The sequence below is a fragment of the Cyprinodon tularosa genome, unplaced genomic scaffold, assembly GCF_016077235.1.
Source record: "Cyprinodon tularosa strain WSP-4 unplaced genomic scaffold, ASM1607723v1 ctg684, whole genome shotgun sequence".
In the NCBI taxonomy this organism is placed as follows: domain Eukaryota; kingdom Metazoa; phylum Chordata; class Actinopteri; order Cyprinodontiformes; family Cyprinodontidae; genus Cyprinodon; species Cyprinodon tularosa.
Window position 1 is genome coordinate 49,041 of NW_024039434.1, and position 16,517 is coordinate 65,557.

The following is a 16,517-nucleotide window of genomic DNA, read 5'->3' on the forward strand; positions in this document are numbered from 1 at the left end:
TGCGTAATCGAAAGAAAGAAACAACTAAAATGCAGATAATGGTTTAATCATATTTCACCGGACTGCTCTAAGCATGTGCATCTGACCATGACGTCAGAGTAGCGGTTTAATGAAGAAAATGTAAAAAGCATCAAAAATGTCTCACAAAAGTCATAAAACATTTTTTTGCAGACGTGCATTACTATTCTTTAGTGAGTTAAGGATAGAAAATATTCTTTTCTAAACGAAATTTCTTTTTGTTTTACACTTGTGTAAACAAAATGACAAATAAATCTGTCTAATTATAAATAAGTAGTTTTTATTACCATAATTACATTATTTCGGAACACCCGGATGTGCATCTATTTGCGCATGCGCAGAATGGATCGTGGATCATTGCCCTTATTTGTACAGCTTCCGGTTGTGCGGTGTCTCTCCCTCCCCCATCCAATTGATTGTTTCTGGGGCTGAACTGGTCCCTCTAGATGTGATTTAGGCTTTTCGTTATTTTGACCTAAAGAAGCGGAATTCCTTTATCCTGTGTTTTTATGTAACTGCGGAGCTTGGAAGTTTTTTGTTCACATCGTTTATTTAAAGATATTCCCGTTTAAATCTTTGATTTCTGGTCTTTTTCCTTTGAGTGGGGGTCTTTTGAGTCGTGGCCCTGAGGAAAACCCCCCTCCCTTCTCCCCTTGCATGGTTTTCTTTTATACTTGATAGGGAAAAGTGAAAAGGATCGAGCGCTGCGTCTTTCTCTACTTTTCACAGGTGAGTTTAATTACATCAATTTATTTTGTTGATGGGTGTCGTCCGTTCAATGGTTCCGCACTGTCTGATTCTGGCCACTAGGTGGCACAGTCTCAGTCCTTTTCATTAGACCTTTAGATGATAAAAAAAAAAAAACATTCAGAAAATGTTCTTTTTTTCTCTCTCTCTCTTTTTTTTAATCAGCTTAAAGTATCTTTGTAGATAAATGTAGATAAAACAAGAGGTTTATCTCCAATATACCTCTAATTTGTTTGCTCTTGTGCTTCTTCACTGTCTTTAGGTTTTGACTTTTGCACACAAATAGACTTTATCAATTTCATACATTGTTTAAATTAAAAATGTGCTCAAATGTTTTACATCTATCTATCTGTGTATATATATATATATATATATATATATATATATATATATATATACACATGTGTGTTTTTGTGTATATATATATATATATATATACACATGTGTGTTTTTGTGTATATATATATATATATATATATATATATATATATATACACATGTGTGTTTTTGTGTATATATATATATATATATATATATATATATATATATATATATATACACATGTGTGTTTTTGTGTATATATATATATATATATATATATATATATATATATATATATACACATGTGTGTTTTTGTGTATATATATATATATATATATATATATATATATATATATATATACACACACACACATATATATATATATATATATATATATATATATATATATATATATATATATATATATATATATATATGTGTGTGTTTTTGTGTGTGTATGTATATATATATATATATATACACAGACACATGTATGTATATATATGTGTGTGTGTCTGTATGTATACATGTGTATATATGTGTGTTTTTGTGAATAAATATATATATTTATTACTCATATTTTTTAAACTATGAAGTTCCATCTTTTATACCTTCTAATGTGATTTATAATCGAAAGATTTATTGAAAACGTATAAGTAAGCTGCTCTCTTTCAGTATGTCCCTAAAAGAATGTGCCTCAAGCTTTCCTGTTCCTCCAATAGTGATCTGACCTAGGCGTCCAGCCCCATCCCCCAACACTTTATCTAGTCCACACCCACCATTTATGCTTCAGTGTTCTCTGCAACCAGGAATCCTTTCAAATAGGGTCACATGAAAAAGATTTTAACAGCATTATTATTAGATGCTGCAATGCTTTCTAGCCAAAGTCTGGACATTTCTGTTAAAGCCCATCAAAACAAATGGGCTTAATGTTACTATTGGGGAATAATTTCCCTTTCATTTTTTCTTTGGAGATAGTCAGACTTTCTTTTAATCTGTTTTTGGCCTGGATACAAGAGAAAATCTCCTAGATTTCTAACGTTTTTTTAAGCATTTTAAACTTTCTTCACCTTTTCATTCATTTGGAGAAAAGCTGCCTTAAAGCTTGAAAAATAAATTAAAGTATCTCAATATAAAAAAAAACATTCACAGGATTTTCAGGCTATTTCAATTTTTCATGGAATCGTTGCAAACTTGCAACGAATTTCCAAAACAGAATGACATTAAAAGTACCAGTGGTATATTTAATATAGTTTTCTTTTAATTAGCTTGAGAGCTAAGTGATCTTTTTTAAATTGAGAAATAATAACATTTTCAATGAGAGTTTTTTTCAAGGATCTGCTAACATTAAGTTCTCTAAGGTAGTTTTATTTAGCCAGATTTAAGGGGAAAATAGCGCTTTGGATGGGAAAGATTGCACATGCTTAGTTTAGATTAATACTTGGAACATGGGGTAGGATTAAGATAAAATTTAATCTACAGAACATGGGTGTTGGGGGATTGGCATTTCATTGGCAAGACAATTTAGAAAGCTATACATAAGAAGGAAAAAAAAGTGCATTGCTGTGGCGTAAAGTCACGGAAGAGGATTAGGGCCACTGGAGAGAAAAAAAAAAAAAAAAGATAACTGATTTTAAAATTTTGTTTCAGTTTAGTAAGGGGAAAAAAGTCAGAATTCTGACTTTATTTCTCAGAATTCTGACTTTATTTCTCAGAATTCTGTCTTTTATCTCAGAATTCTGACTTTTACCTCAGAATTCTGACTTTTATCTCAGAATTCTGACTTTTATCTCAGAATTCTGACTTTTACCTCAGAATTCTGACTTTTATCTCAGAATTCTGACTTTTATCTCAGAATTCTGACTTTTATCTCAGAATTCTGACTTTTATCTCAGAATTCTGACTTTTATCTCAGAATTCTGACTTTTATCTCAGAATTCTGACTTTTATCTCAGAATTCTGACTTTATTTCTCAGAATTCTGACTTTATTTCTCAGAATTATACATTTTTCCTCAGAATTCTGACTGAATTCTGACAATAAAAAAGTCAGAGTTCAGTCAGAATTCTGAGATAAAAGTCAGAATTCTGAGAAATAAAGTCAGAATTCTGAGAAATAAAGTCAGAATTCTGACATTTTTCCCTTACTAAACTGAAATAAAATTTTAAAATCAGTTATCTTTTTTTTTTTCTCAGTGGCCCTAATCCTCTTCCGTACAAAGTCTACACAAATAATTAACGAGAATAAAAATGAATAATTAGAAAAATATGATTGTGTGGAAAAAGATATAATGGTTCAAAAGGAAAATTGGAAAATAAAAAAAAATAAAAAAACTAATTTTGGACAAACTTAACTAACAATGCTTATATACTGCAGTCAAAGACCGCTCTAAAAAATCTCCAGTGCGACAGACTGGCAACCATTCCATGGTTTACCTCACCTTTTGCCCATAGACTTCTGGAGATAGACAGCTGCCCCACAGCCATTGATTGATGGATGGATGGATGGATGGATGGATGGATGGATGGATGGATGGATGGATGGATGGATGGATGGATGGATGGATGGATGGATGGATCGATGGATCGATGGATCGATGGATCGATCCATCGATCTCCATTTAAACCAACTGTTTCATCACTGTTGCGATCTTTTAAAAGGTTTTGTTTTCCAAGAGCAGTTTGATATTGTGGGACTATGATAACATTTTGTTGCCATCCCAACCATACAGTCAACTAAAACAGTGCAATGAAGTAAATATTTTTATCATCTCCGTTGGTGTCATCAAAATGGTACACTCCAAAATTTGTGTTTGTATCACAGTGATTGCATAACTATTACCAGGTAAACTAGTAATGCCCACATGGTACTATCACACCTATACGTTCTTTACTACGAAGCCATTAGTTCAGGCTTGTTCATTGAGTCACCAGAAAGATTGTCAAACAGGTAAGTTGTAGTGCAGATCAAGGAATAACCCACATCTCCCTATTTTGTGTCTTTCAGTTTGGAACGTTAAAGACGAACTTTACCAGACTAAAGAAGGCGGCTGCAATAAAAGCCTCTGCTTAAAAGACGGCACAAAGTGAAACTTGTTCATCTCCAACAGGACAGAAGCAAACATGGAGCAGAGAGAAGACGAGCTGAACCAAGACTCCATCGCGTGTCCCATCTGTTTGGATCTTCTGAGCGATCCAGTGACAATCCCCTGTGGGCACAGCCACTGTATGAACTGCATTAAAGATCACTGGGACAGAGAAGACCAGGAGGGGACCCACAGCTGTCCCCAGTGTGGGCAGACCTTCAGCGGCAGACCTGCCTTGAAAAAAAACATCACGTTATCAGAGTTGGTAGAGAAGCTGCAGAAGGATGGCCTCAAACGAAGCCATTCTGATCACGGCTCTGCTGGACCCGAAGACGTGGCCTGTGACGTCTGCACTGGAATCAAGCTGAAAGCTGTCCAGTCCTGTTTGGTCTGCTTGGCGTCTTACTGTGAGAAACATATTCAGCTACATTACGAGTCTTCTGCATTTGAAAAGCACAAGCTGGTCGATCCTCGCAGAGACCTTCAAGACAGCATCTGCTCTCTTCACGATGAGGTGATGAAGATCTTCTGCCGTACAGATGAGCAGCTAATCTGTTATCTCTGTTTGATGGACGAACATAAAGATCATGAAACGGTCTCACTTGCTGCGGAAAGAGCCGAGAAGCAGAAGGAGCTGGAGGAAAGTCGACAACTAATCCAGCAGAGAATCCAGGACCAGGAGAAAGATGTGGAGCTTCTTCAAAAGGAGGTGGAGGCCATCAATATCTATGCTGATAAAGCAGTGGAGGACAATGAGAAGATTTTTTCTCATTTGATTCATCTCATTAAAAAAAGAAGCTCTGATGTGAAGCAGCAGATCAGATCCCAGCAGGAAACTGAAGTGAGTCGAGTCAAAGAGTTTCAGGTGAAGCTGGAGCAGGAGATCACTGAGCTGAAGAGGAAAGATGCTGAGCTGGAGAAGCTCTCAAACACAGAGGATCACAACCAGTTTCTCCACAACTACCCCCCACTTTCAGCACTCAGTGAGTCTACACACTCATCCAGCATCAATATTCGTCCTCTGAGATACTTTGAGGATGTGACAGCAGCTGTGTCAGAGCTCAGAGACAAACTTGAAGACCTCATCAGAGACACCTGGACCAACATCTCGCAGAGAGTCGCTGAAGTCGATGTTTTACTGCCCCAACCTGAACCCAAGACAAGAGATGGATTCTTAAAGTATTCTAAAGAAATCACCCTGGATCCAAACACGGCACATTCTCATCTTCTGCTGTCTGAGGAAAAAACCAAAGCAACGTACATGAAGGAAGAACAGCACTATCCCAGTCACCCAGACAGGTTCACCGCCTGGCATCAGGTGTTGACCAGAGAGAGTCTGACCGGACGTTGTTACTGGGAGTTGGAAGCCAAACGTGGGGGAGTTCGCGTTGCAGTCGCATACAAAAACATCAAAAGAGCGGGCCGCTTAAATGAATGCTTGCTGGGATGCAATGACAAATCTTGGGCGTTGTGTTGCGATCGGAACAGCTACACGTTTTGGCACAACAATGTGAAAACTCCGCTTTCAGGTCCGTGCTTCTTGAGAGTTGGCGTGTATCTGGATCACAGAGCAGGTATTCTGTCTTTCTACAGCGTCTCTGAAACCATGACTCTCCTCCATAGAGTCCAGACCACATTCACTCAGCCTCTACATGCTGGACTGCTTTTTTATTCTGATGGAGACACTGCTGAGTTCATCAACCTCAATTAGACGAGACCTGTAGGAGTTGCTGGATAAATCATATCAAAGGTGCAGGTGAAATATTCATTTGCATTTGAAGTAATAGTTCAGGTTTCTAAAATGTATAAAAGCAGTAAATAAGCTAATAAAAGTATTTGCTGTATAAATCAGAGTAATAACTTGTAATATGATTATTTCCCATACAATTTGTGATGATATAGCTCTGCATTACCATAGAAACCTTTCCATAATTTACTCAGACCATCGTTAAGTCCTTTTTGCTTCTCCTACCCAGACCCATTGATTATTTAATTGAATTTTTAATGACCCTTTACCTGTGGGGCATTTGAGTTCTAATTTTAGTATTCCTGATTAAATTACATTTTCAAACATAGCTTAAATCCCTTTCACATTTTTCTTTTTCCAACTACTTTTATGTAAACACCTAAAGATTAGCTTAAGTATTGAATAATCTTCTTTGATTACATTGCAATATATATGGTGCAATCTGCATCAATGGTTTGAAATATATGAAATAGTTACAAATGTTTTTGGAGATGCAGTAACTATTATTAAAGTTGTCAAAACATGAAAACGATCATCAGATTTTACATCAAATTGTAAGAACATGTATTTTTTGTATAGTCTATAAGAAATAATCCTCTTTTTGACAGTATTTTTTTAAACGAGTAGCAGGTAAATCCTAAAGGACCGATAACTGAGCCTTGTGGAACTCCAAATATCTATATTTTTCTCTTGCTGTTTAGACTTTAAATCCGTTAGTTTGACAGAAAGTGTCTCATATTTTACTAGTAAAATGCTTCATTAAAAAGCCTTCAATCTAATCTGTCATGTTACACTAAATTTAAGGCAACACTCGGGGAGATTTACTCAAAACTGCCAGATTTAGGCCACAAAAGTAAAGCGCTAGTGGGTCAAAACATACACAGTGAATTAAAGATAGAAATGCAGTATTAGTTTGACTTACACTATGTTTTTCCTTCTATTGAGGGTCTTTCATTTTGAAGAGGAGTTAAGCAATAATGTCTTTGTTCAGTGTTATTAATTACATTTTAATCAAGATTTTTGTTTTTCTTTAGAATTTTAATAATCATACAAAATAAAGTATTTAGGGATGGAATCTCCTGATGAACAAAGGTGCGCTCTGTTATTTTTCTCCTGGTTTTAGGGAACACTGGTCATTAAATATTGGCAGAAGTTTTGTGAGATGAACGGAGAAATGTAGGTTCAAGGAGCAATGGTTTTAGTTTTCAGGCCACTGACCCGGATGCGTTGGAAGATTTAAAGCGGAAAATATTAAAACCCAACTCTGACATCAGGTGTCAGTCTGTTAAGTGTTGGTTTGTCTATTTTTGTGTCCGTACAGTTGGCATTTTTTAGGATTCTAGAAACTTTAATTGATTTTTGTTTATAAATGTAAACTTCTTTCCTTTAGTAGAATAGTATAAATGTTACGTTGCATTTATCTTAAAAGTAGTTTTTTTTTCTATTACTTAGACTAATTGAAACTAAATTAAAATGTTTTTATTTTCATATTTGTTTTTTTATCACCATTTTCAAAGTGCTGCAGTGTAAAGCAGCATATGACAGTATTTGTTTCCTTATTTTTTTTTTTTATATGAACCCAAACTCACATTTTACTACCTCTAAGTGTTAATACACCTTTTCTTAAACACATTATATTCTTTTCAAATGACACACTTTCTTCCACTGTTTTTCAGTTTTTTGTTTTTATATGTATTAAGATGACACATAACTACCTCTGCTAATAAGTATTCAATGATTTCGTTTTCCTTTCCACTTGCGATGGAGAAAACACTTTCTCTTCCCTTTTCATTGTGCAAGTTCTATTTTAGTCATATAAAAAACAAATGTTAGGTTGAAACAGCTTCTGTATGTTTCCAGAAGCAATCTCTCAGGGATTTTTGAGAGATTGCATGTTTTTATCTTCAGTATATTGAATGTATTTGTTACAATCAGCTTTTCTGAACCATTAATTACAGGAAATAAAATTGTTGTATGTTGAGAAATTTTGAAACCCATGCCATCAATAACTCAATTAAAATCCTTTAATGGGAAGAGTTTCTATGTGTGGTTTTTCTGACTTTTTTTTTTGTTCAGTATAGAAAAGCTCATTTGCAGAAGTTTTTTTTTTTTATTTACAGAAAGGCCAAAAATACATAATGCTGAGTCACAGTTGGTCATTCCTGTTGCATTTAATCTTATATTTCTATCACTTCATAGGCATGCAGCTGTGAAAATAAAAATAAAAAAATGTGTTAGGTCCTTCATGTTACTTAGCAGTGTTTTTTGTTTATGTCTAAACTAAGCATGGACATTTTGCGTCACACGTTACCTTAATATAATGGCACTTAGGTTCATCATTATCTACAATGCCAGACTATAGTTAGATGTAGAAATGTTTGTCTGGACTGGAAGAACATTGAACATTACTCTATGAATTCCGTAAAAATTCAAAAAATATCCACTGGACTTGGTTTTCAAGATTTGAAGACGTTTCGCCACCTCTCCAGGAAGCTTTCTCAATTCAAATGTCTGGATCCACAGTGACATTTGAATTGAGAAAGCTTCCTGGAGAGGTGGCGAAACGTCTTCAAATCTTGAAAACCAAGTCCAGTGGATATTTTTTGAATTTTTATGGAATGACTATGACCTGGATGACTGAGATCTTCATCAGCATTACTCTATGAAAGTAATTTCCCTCTGGGATTATTAAAGTATTTCTGATTCTGATGAAGCAAGCTTGCTTAATGAGTTTTAAAGGTACCGGATGTGTCCATGGAATAAAATCAGCCCCCTTCATCCGGCATGTTGATCTTAGTGGCTCTAATGATATAGTCTGCTTAAATTCAACAAATCTATTTCTGCCAAAAAAGGTGTTCCTTTTTCAGTTTTTTCTTATTAGCAAGACACCCAGTGAAGATATGAGTACACGAATAATGGGAAAATAAAAGCAAAATGAGAGGGTGGTGATGTGATGGATCCAGATACTGTTGGCGGACAGGGGCAGTTTTTCAGTTCTGGGTAAAACTCAGTAACGGTGGTGGTCAGAGGACATTTTGTTCCAGGAAACATTACAAACTCAGAGTTAGACATCCCCAGAATGTGCTGAAGGTTTTCCAGGGTCATGGTCTCAAGATATTTATGTTTGGACTCATCTTGAACGTTGTTGCCCCAGTGCCCGCTGGCTATCCACGCCCCCCTGACCGCACTGTAGCAGCAGAATGCCGACCAAAGCGCAGAGGGAACGTTGACTCTATCGTTTAGCACGCTGTTTAAACTGGGTTGAGCTCCAGTCACCACAAAGCCCTCAGTACCACCACTGCTGTTGATGCAGTACTTCTCCATGACACATTTGGTGCATATCTCCATTTTGTTCCAGCTGCCCTTGTTGAAGGACTCTGCTTGAGGAACGATGTTTGTCAGGGTGAAAGTTGACTCTTTGTCCTCTTTGGATGAGGCATAAGAGCTGGGAAATATATGACCTCTATCAAATGTGTTGTTGGCTTTATAGTCTTTGTTGCTAGCCTGGTAGGTGTAGTTCTTCATCTTGTTTTCCCGCATCATATTCTTGTTGGTAGATTCATTCTCCAGCTGTGAAGAGAGGAGAGAAGTGTATTTGAAAGAAAACTGGACATTATAGATTAAAACAACTGGTTGGATAATGATAAAGTGCCGACATTCATTCCAGATATAAACCCTACCTGTGGTTCTATCTTCCAATAGGTTTTGGGCCTCTTCCTGTCAACTTGATCAACAAATCTGAAAGCAGAAAACACTGGAATCTTGTTTTGTACATCGTAGAGCGTCACAAATCTCCTCCTGTTTCTGTAGGTCTGGCAGATTATTTTGTATCGGTTCTGATTTAGGATCCTGCCATCCTCCAAAATGCCTGGAACATGTGGCAGAGTGTGGTTGAGAAGATAGTGGTCACAGTCCGAAATGGACTGCACCACCTCAGCAAATGTGCGGTCAGACAGAGAGAAGAGAAGAGCAGTAATGGGCAGGAAATGCCACATCTGTTGAAACATCATTTTCTGATTTTGTCCTTTGATTTGAGGAAATCCAAGTCAATCAAGATCTGAAGAAAACAAAAGCAATTCAATATCAGTGGGTTTAATTACTGAGGGAAAAGCCAACATTAATGAAAATAAACCATAGAAATAAATAACTTAGCAATGGCATCAGTGCTTTAGATCAAATCATAAAGCTTAGTTTATGCAGCTTGTTCTGCTGTTTTCAAGATAGTCATCAAATGCATATGTGTAACTATATGCTGAATATATAAAAATGCAGTTAATGTTGTCCAACCATCTCTGAGTAACAGTCAAATGGAAAAAGTGTTGCAACTGCTCCAGTCTCATTACAGGTCATGACAAGAAAAATAAACGGAAGGCGGCAAGGTTTGTCTAATCTTAGATGGAAGTGATTTATTTAGTAATATGTGTAAAAGTTTATTTGGAATATGGGTATGGGGTGCCATTCTTTAAGCAGTCAAAATTTAAGAGGAATATTTTTGGTTATTTAGAGTGCTTTAAGAGTCAGTTTTTTACTATGCTTTTCTTACATTTATAAAAATTGTCAGTTAAAATCTTGTTGGATAGCCAAGTATTTGTTTTCCAAACTAAATATTTAGTTTTCAAATTAAATATTTAGGTTTTTAAATAAATATTTAGTTCGATGACCGTTTGTAAAGCAAGAGCTGCATATTTTTCCTCATTAATAGAGGAGAATAAAAATAATCCTAGATATCTTTTTAATACAGTTGCCAAACTCACCCAGAGCCATAGCTCTTTAGAACCACCGATCCCACCTGCTCTTAGTAGGTGGGATGCCAACAATAGTTAGCACTCTAACTATGGTTGGTTTATTTCTGGCAGGTGAGGCAGCATCTGAGGTAGCCATAGAATCTGAACCGGGTTTAGACCGCTTTGATCCAGTTGAACTTTCAGAGTTGGCAAAACATTTGTCTTCATCTAAGCCTTCAACTTGTTTGTTAGATCCAGTTCTCACCAGGTTATTTAAGAAGTTATTCCCTTTGATCTCCTCCTCCATTTTAGATGTGATTAATCTATCTATGTTACAGGGATATGTACCTAAAGTTTTTAAGGTTGTTGTAATTAAACCTTTGCTTAAGAAACCGTCTCTTGGCCCAGATGACTTGGTCAATTATAGACCTATATCCAATCTTCCTTTCTTATCTAAAATTCTTGAGAAAGAAGTTGCCAAACATAATTAACTTTTTGAAGAGTTTCAGTCTGGCTTTAGAGCTCTTCATAGCACTGAAACAGCTCTGGTGAAAGTCACTAATGATATTCTCATGGCCTAAGATAATTAATTTTAGTGCAGCATTGGACACAGTTGATCATAAAATTTGTTTGAATATATCGTAGGAATTAAAGGAACAGAACTAGGCTGATTTAAATCTTATCTATCTCCCACATTTCAGTTTGTTCACGTTAATGATAAATCTTCCTCATCCTCCAGGGTTACCCACGGAGTACCACAGTGCTAGGACCAGTTCTCTTTACTATATATATATATATATATATATATATATATATATTCTCATTTTGATAAGCATAATTTTTCCTGAATGGATTCAGCACACCAGTCTGAAATGCCTTTTCTTTCTTTGATCGTGTCCTTAATTTTGATTCTACAAAAGGTGAATGAACAGGAGTGAGAGACAAAAATTTGCCTGGTTCTGTGTCCATCCATTGAGTCTTTTTTGGAAAATGAGGCCCAAATGGCAAGTCAATCACTGATGAGAATATGGAAACAGAGTGCACAGAGAGTTTGTAACCAAAGTCTTGTATTTTAGTTGTACAAAATGTGCAGACAGACTTTAATTTTATACCCATACCCTTTTCTCTGTATAAACTATTTGAACATTAAAATAGCATAAAACCATAATTCTAGTTAAAAATGCATTTTTTACAATATCTCTCAACATGTTACTGAATCTGAATCCAAATTAATTAGATAAAACTTTCTCCCAAAAAAACAGGCTATCTTAATTTTTAATTTAATGTTTTAGTAGAACTATTTTAAACTTTTTTTCCCCCCCAAGACAAAAAAAAAATAAGCAGGTTGTATTATCTGAAGATGTTAAATTTGTTAAAAAAAAAAGGATAAATATTACTCACTGCTTTTCAGGAGACTTTTCAGACAAGCACCTCCTTGCTTAGTTGAAAAAGAAATAAAACCTACACTTCCTGTGACAGGAAACTGTGGTTTTTTTTTTACTTGAAAAAAAGGTTTTGTCAGCTGTTTGAGGCAGGGAACTCCATTTATAAGAAATTAACCTCTCAAAGTTCAGTCTTCATTTAAGTTTACTGCTTCCTGAGTTTCAAGTGACAGTTTGCAATAAAGGTCAAAGAATATCGAGCCATTAAATGAATACATACATGAATTAATCCGTGTTAACAGTGGCAGTTGGCCAATGGAGGGCACTAGGGCGTCGCCCCACCAGCCCATCGATCTCAATTAAGACATTAAAAAAATTTATAAAAATGTAATTATAAAATTTATATTTTATAATTCATATTTATTAAAAAAAATCATTTCAAAAGTATATTGATATATATTTTTTGATGTGCAAGATAAATATTTAATCTTTAATAATGTGCCAGCTTAACTGAAGGTTATGAATATATTAAATAACTAGAACTGGAAGTTAGTTAATTAATAAGCCATTCAAATCAAGGGTAAATCTAGTTATTATCAGTTGAATGATTATAACTGTAATTTGCTTACTGACCAGGGTTTTAGCCCCTTTCCTAAAAGGTTAGACAATGGTACCTTTATTAGCTACAATTATATCTAATAACTAAGCAAAACACTAAACACTACTAAAAATAATCTAAATTAAAGAAATAAAAGGGGAAGAGGGCTTTAATAGTCAGTTCAAAGTCTGAGTGATGTTTAAAGTTTAAGGCTTAATGCATTTAAAAGTGTCCTTTATAAAAGCAGCAGATAAAATGTAAATAAATCCTGACACAGTGATGTTGACTGCAGTCAAAACAGTGAAGTTTCATTTAGTTTATGGTGAAAAAAGAATAATGACTCAGAAATGCATTAAACTACGATGAGGCTGGAAGACCCATTAGCTTAGCCAGGAGTTCTGGTTCTGGCCGGTCCCAACTGAAACAAAGAGAGGGTTAGCTCATGTTTTTAGCAGTTATCTTCAGTAACACGTGACTCGTTCAGTCTGTAGAGAGCATTAGCATTCATTAAAACCTTTAAACCATCAGCAGTTGAATCAGAAAGCTTATTTCAAATAAAAACACCAACACGACTATCTATCTCTACCTATAGTTCACCCAAGCAGAGCACTTTTTAATCATCAAATGGAAAGGAAGGGAAGGATGCAGTTACTGTTTTTGGTCCGTGGATAGAAGGCCTTCAGCTCGGCCCGGTTTCTGCAGGCCCGTTCACTCAAAGAGATTTGGATCAATCCGATTCAACAATAAGAGGCAATTTGCAGGGGGGTTAATTTCATAACTCCCAGAACGCAGCACTTCCGCAATGCTGCTCTGACTCCGTCTTAGGCGGTCACAATCCGGCCGCTTCTAATGGCTCCATTAGCTCTTTTCTGTCTCTGCTGCAGAGGATCACTCGGTTTGAATCACAGGAAGGACAAAAACATTGCATTCAGCTCCTTATGAATCGCAGGGAAGAATAAAAACACTACTTTCAGCTCCTTCTCAATTCGCAGGAAAAAGGCACTGTGACTCGGTCCAGCAAGAGCAGACTTCTCCGGAGGGATTTGGTTTCTACGTAGCGTAGCCTTCAGCTGGTAGTGCTTTTGTCTAGCCAGTAGTGGCGCAGAACACTGGGGAAAAAATGACACTAATATGGGAAGCTAGCTAAACCTATGCCAAAAGGGGTACGTGTCTTCAGAGGAGTAGTTCCGGTTTGGACAATGTATCGCAACAATGATGAGTAACGCATCATTTGATTTTTCGTTGGAAAAATGTTTGCTCATTGCGTTTGTTAAAAGTTGTACATGCACAGTAGCTCCTCTGCAATACAGAAGTATAGATTTCTGGCCGCACCAAATCTACAACTTGAGGTGATGCGAACTATCGTCACAGTTGGTGCGTGGGTAATTGACAGGCCAAGTTGCGGAAGGGAAGCAAACTACCAAGAGAAGCTGGAGGTGAAACCGTTCGGACCTGATCAGCCCAACAGCAGTCCAAAAGACAGATGGAGACTGTTCACTCTGTCTTTTTCCAGGACCTGGTTTAGCTACAAGGCTTGGCTGACTGCATGCAGCAAGGCTAACACAGTCTGCATTGATAGACTGGTAGGACTGATAAAAAGCAGTTTTTTAGAAAAGGCAAAGAAGCATGCACAGTCTGGGATTGACATGGAAAATAATATAATATAGTGTACTTTTTCTAGGTGTTTGTTAAATTGCATAGTTGCTCTTAGATAAACACATTCTCAGAAATTGATTTTTACATATAAAAAAATTAAAAAGCTGATTAATAGCTTCTTCATTATTAAGCTGGCAAGTTATTTTTTAGGTTTGTTACACAATATTGGACAACGCCAAACACAGATATTCTTTCACAAAGGCCCAGAAGGGCAAGATTTATGTTGTTGGTATTCAGATAAAGTAGTGTGGGGGTTAAGGGTCTTGCTCAGGGACCCAGAGTGGCAGTCTGTGGGAGTGGGGTTTGCATTCAGAACCAGGATTCCAAGTGCGATGCCCTAACCACTAGGCCGCCACTTCCTTTATGGTTTCCTTCATAACAGAGGAAGATCTATAAACAGACATTTGTATTATATATGAACCATGTTGGCTGCATATAGACTGGAACTTCTGATTGTAATTAGCATAATCCATCTATAAGAGAATACGCATCTTCATAAAGTGCCCTAACATGTCCTAGTAAGTTGACTGTGATCTTCACTGGACCTCAAGGGACATTTGGTGTCTTATCTTCCAGACTCTGAGATCGTGATTTACAAAGTAAAGAAGAAACTTCAGAAACCATCCCTTTCACTTTAATCCAACTAGGATGCTTTCAACTTCATCTTCGGTGCAGGAGAGGATTGACACTTGTGCCAAGGTACACAACAGAAGCCCTGGGCAGGATTTGATCTCACATACTCCCGGGTGAATGCCAGCCAAAGGAACACCCCCCCCCTGGCCAAGTAGCCAGGACACATGAACAGATGGAGGAATCGGGACAGGACCACACTATCACAATCCAACTATTGTCACCCACGATCGTACTAACTAAATCCTGGTTTTTGATAAATAAAAGCAACGACACAGCGACAGAAATTACAAACACAATGGTAGGAAAAAAAAAAAAAAAAAACACAAGAGCAAAACAAAATGAACACAGATATTAAGAACCAAGAATATTAAGTCCAGCATAGAAATAGTCTTTATTTAATTTTGCATTATAGATACAATTTTTTTTTACAAATGTAAAACCAAATGAACCGTTTTAGGTCTACAGGTTTTATAGTCACTTGAGCTGTAATTGTGTATGTGCCTTTGTTATATGAACATATCATGAAATTATCTTAACACTTGAAATTGTTGCAGCTTAGAAATAAAATTGTAAACCATCAATTTTCAGGGAGCTTCCAAAAAATACATTCTTGATATTTTAAACATGTATAAAAAGAAAATTAGATCCAGAACAACAGCACTGAATGTGGGTCAAACAGTGAGCTTTGGTGTATTCTTAGTTTTGCTTTTAAAGTACTGAACAAACCATTAATATTCACAGCTACCTGTTGTCATCTGGTCACAATCATTTATCAAGAGTCAGTCAAGGAGGTCACACTGATCTGCACAAGTCTCCACTACATTCAAATACTTAAGTTTGATGTTGACTCAAATATTTTGAGTTGTCAAGCTCAATATCAAAATGATCACAGAATATCATTGAGTGAACATTTTTATTGTATTCAATAACATTTAAGATGATGGGAATTTAATTTATTTGAAGCTCTAAGCTGAGCTCCCTCTAAATGGCAGAATTATTTTCACATATAGATTTCCTTTTACCCCAAACTTAGTTAAGGAAGTGTTGGATTTCAATGAAAAGCTGCCGTTCTGCAGGTAAAATTCACCAAAGCTCCACGTCTTTACTGGGCAGGCAAGATAAGGAGAACTTCATTAAAAAAAAAAAAAAAATCAAAAATGAAAGCTGAAATGATTCAGGTTTTACAGTCAACGTCTCCTCTGAGAGAGCCTGTGAGTTTTTACTGAAGGCTGTCAGTTTATGCAGCTGAAAAGCAGATGTGGTCAGCAGACAGTTTCTGATGTCTTAAGCAGCAATACTTTGCAGAACACTCGCCTTCCTTTTTGTGGTTTAAATCCATCACCGGTGCCTTCGGAAATGGCTTTTATCTGACGAACACGTGGAGCGGTCACTTTGCTTTAGCAAGGAGGAGTCTGCATTATCAGGTGGAGGGAAGAATGTCGTCCTCCAAAACGTCGGAGAGCATCAGACAAAGCTGAGAGAAGGACGGCCGCTCCTCTGGTCTCTGTAGACAGAAAAATAACATCACATAAAATAATATGTAAAATGTCAATGAACAGATGATGTATGAGCGTTTACATGAATAAATAAATTAGATCCATTTTAT

The 16,517-nt window shown here is 36.2% G+C and overlaps 3 protein-coding genes across 5 annotated transcripts in view; 1 reads left to right on the forward strand and 2 right to left on the reverse strand.

Annotated features, from left to right (window-relative positions):
• Positions 1 to 401: 401 nt before the first annotated feature.
• On the forward strand, positions 402 to 7,954 carry LOC119771664 (tripartite motif-containing protein 16-like). Its single transcript, XM_038267778.1, has 2 exons — positions 402 to 747; positions 4,093 to 7,954. The coding sequence occupies exon 2, from the start codon at positions 4,209 to 4,211 to the stop codon at positions 5,880 to 5,882; it is 1,674 nt and encodes a 557-aa protein (XP_038123706.1). The 5' UTR covers positions 402 to 747; positions 4,093 to 4,208; the 3' UTR covers positions 5,883 to 7,954.
• A 590-nt stretch (positions 7,955 to 8,544) lies between these two features.
• On the reverse strand, positions 8,545 to 13,330 carry LOC119771666 (endonuclease domain-containing 1 protein-like). 2 transcript variants are annotated; one of them, XM_038267780.1, is made up of 3 exons: positions 13,275 to 13,330; positions 9,599 to 9,975; positions 8,545 to 9,488 (listed from the first exon to the last, which is right to left on the reverse strand). In XM_038267780.1, the coding sequence occupies exons 2-3, from the start codon at positions 9,926 to 9,928 to the stop codon at positions 8,796 to 8,798; spliced, it is 1,023 nt and encodes a 340-aa protein (XP_038123708.1). In that variant the 5' UTR covers positions 9,929 to 9,975; positions 13,275 to 13,330; the 3' UTR covers positions 8,545 to 8,795. The 2 variants fall into 2 exon arrangements, with proteins under 2 accessions (XP_038123708.1, XP_038123707.1); XM_038267779.1 differs by lacking the exon at positions 13,275 to 13,330 and adding an exon at positions 12,044 to 12,086.
• Positions 13,331 to 15,283: 1,953 nt separating this feature from the next.
• tec (tec protein tyrosine kinase) overlaps positions 15,284 to 16,517 on the reverse strand; it is a 43,196-nt gene continuing 41,962 nt past the window's right edge. For both annotated transcript variants that reach the window (XM_038267793.1, XM_038267794.1), the window contains exon 18: positions 15,284 to 16,415. In XM_038267793.1, coding sequence (XP_038123721.1) covers positions 16,332 to 16,415 — 84 coding nt within the window. In that variant the 3' untranslated portion in view covers positions 15,284 to 16,331. The remainder of the gene's footprint in view (positions 16,416 to 16,517) is intronic.

Excerpts from the sequence above, each read along its gene's own strand:
- LOC119771664 (XM_038267778.1), top strand. The coding sequence starts at position 4,209 with ATGGAGCAGAGAGAAGACGAGCTGAACCAAGACTCCATCGCGTGTCCC.
- LOC119771666 (XM_038267780.1), bottom strand. The coding sequence starts at position 9,928 with ATGATGTTTCAACAGATGTGGCATTTCCTGCCCATTACTGCTCTTCTC. Across the intron at positions 9,489-9,598 it reads ATTGGAAGATAGAACCACAG|CTGGAGAATGAATCTACCAA; the intron begins GTAGGGTTTATA and ends CTCTCTTCACAG.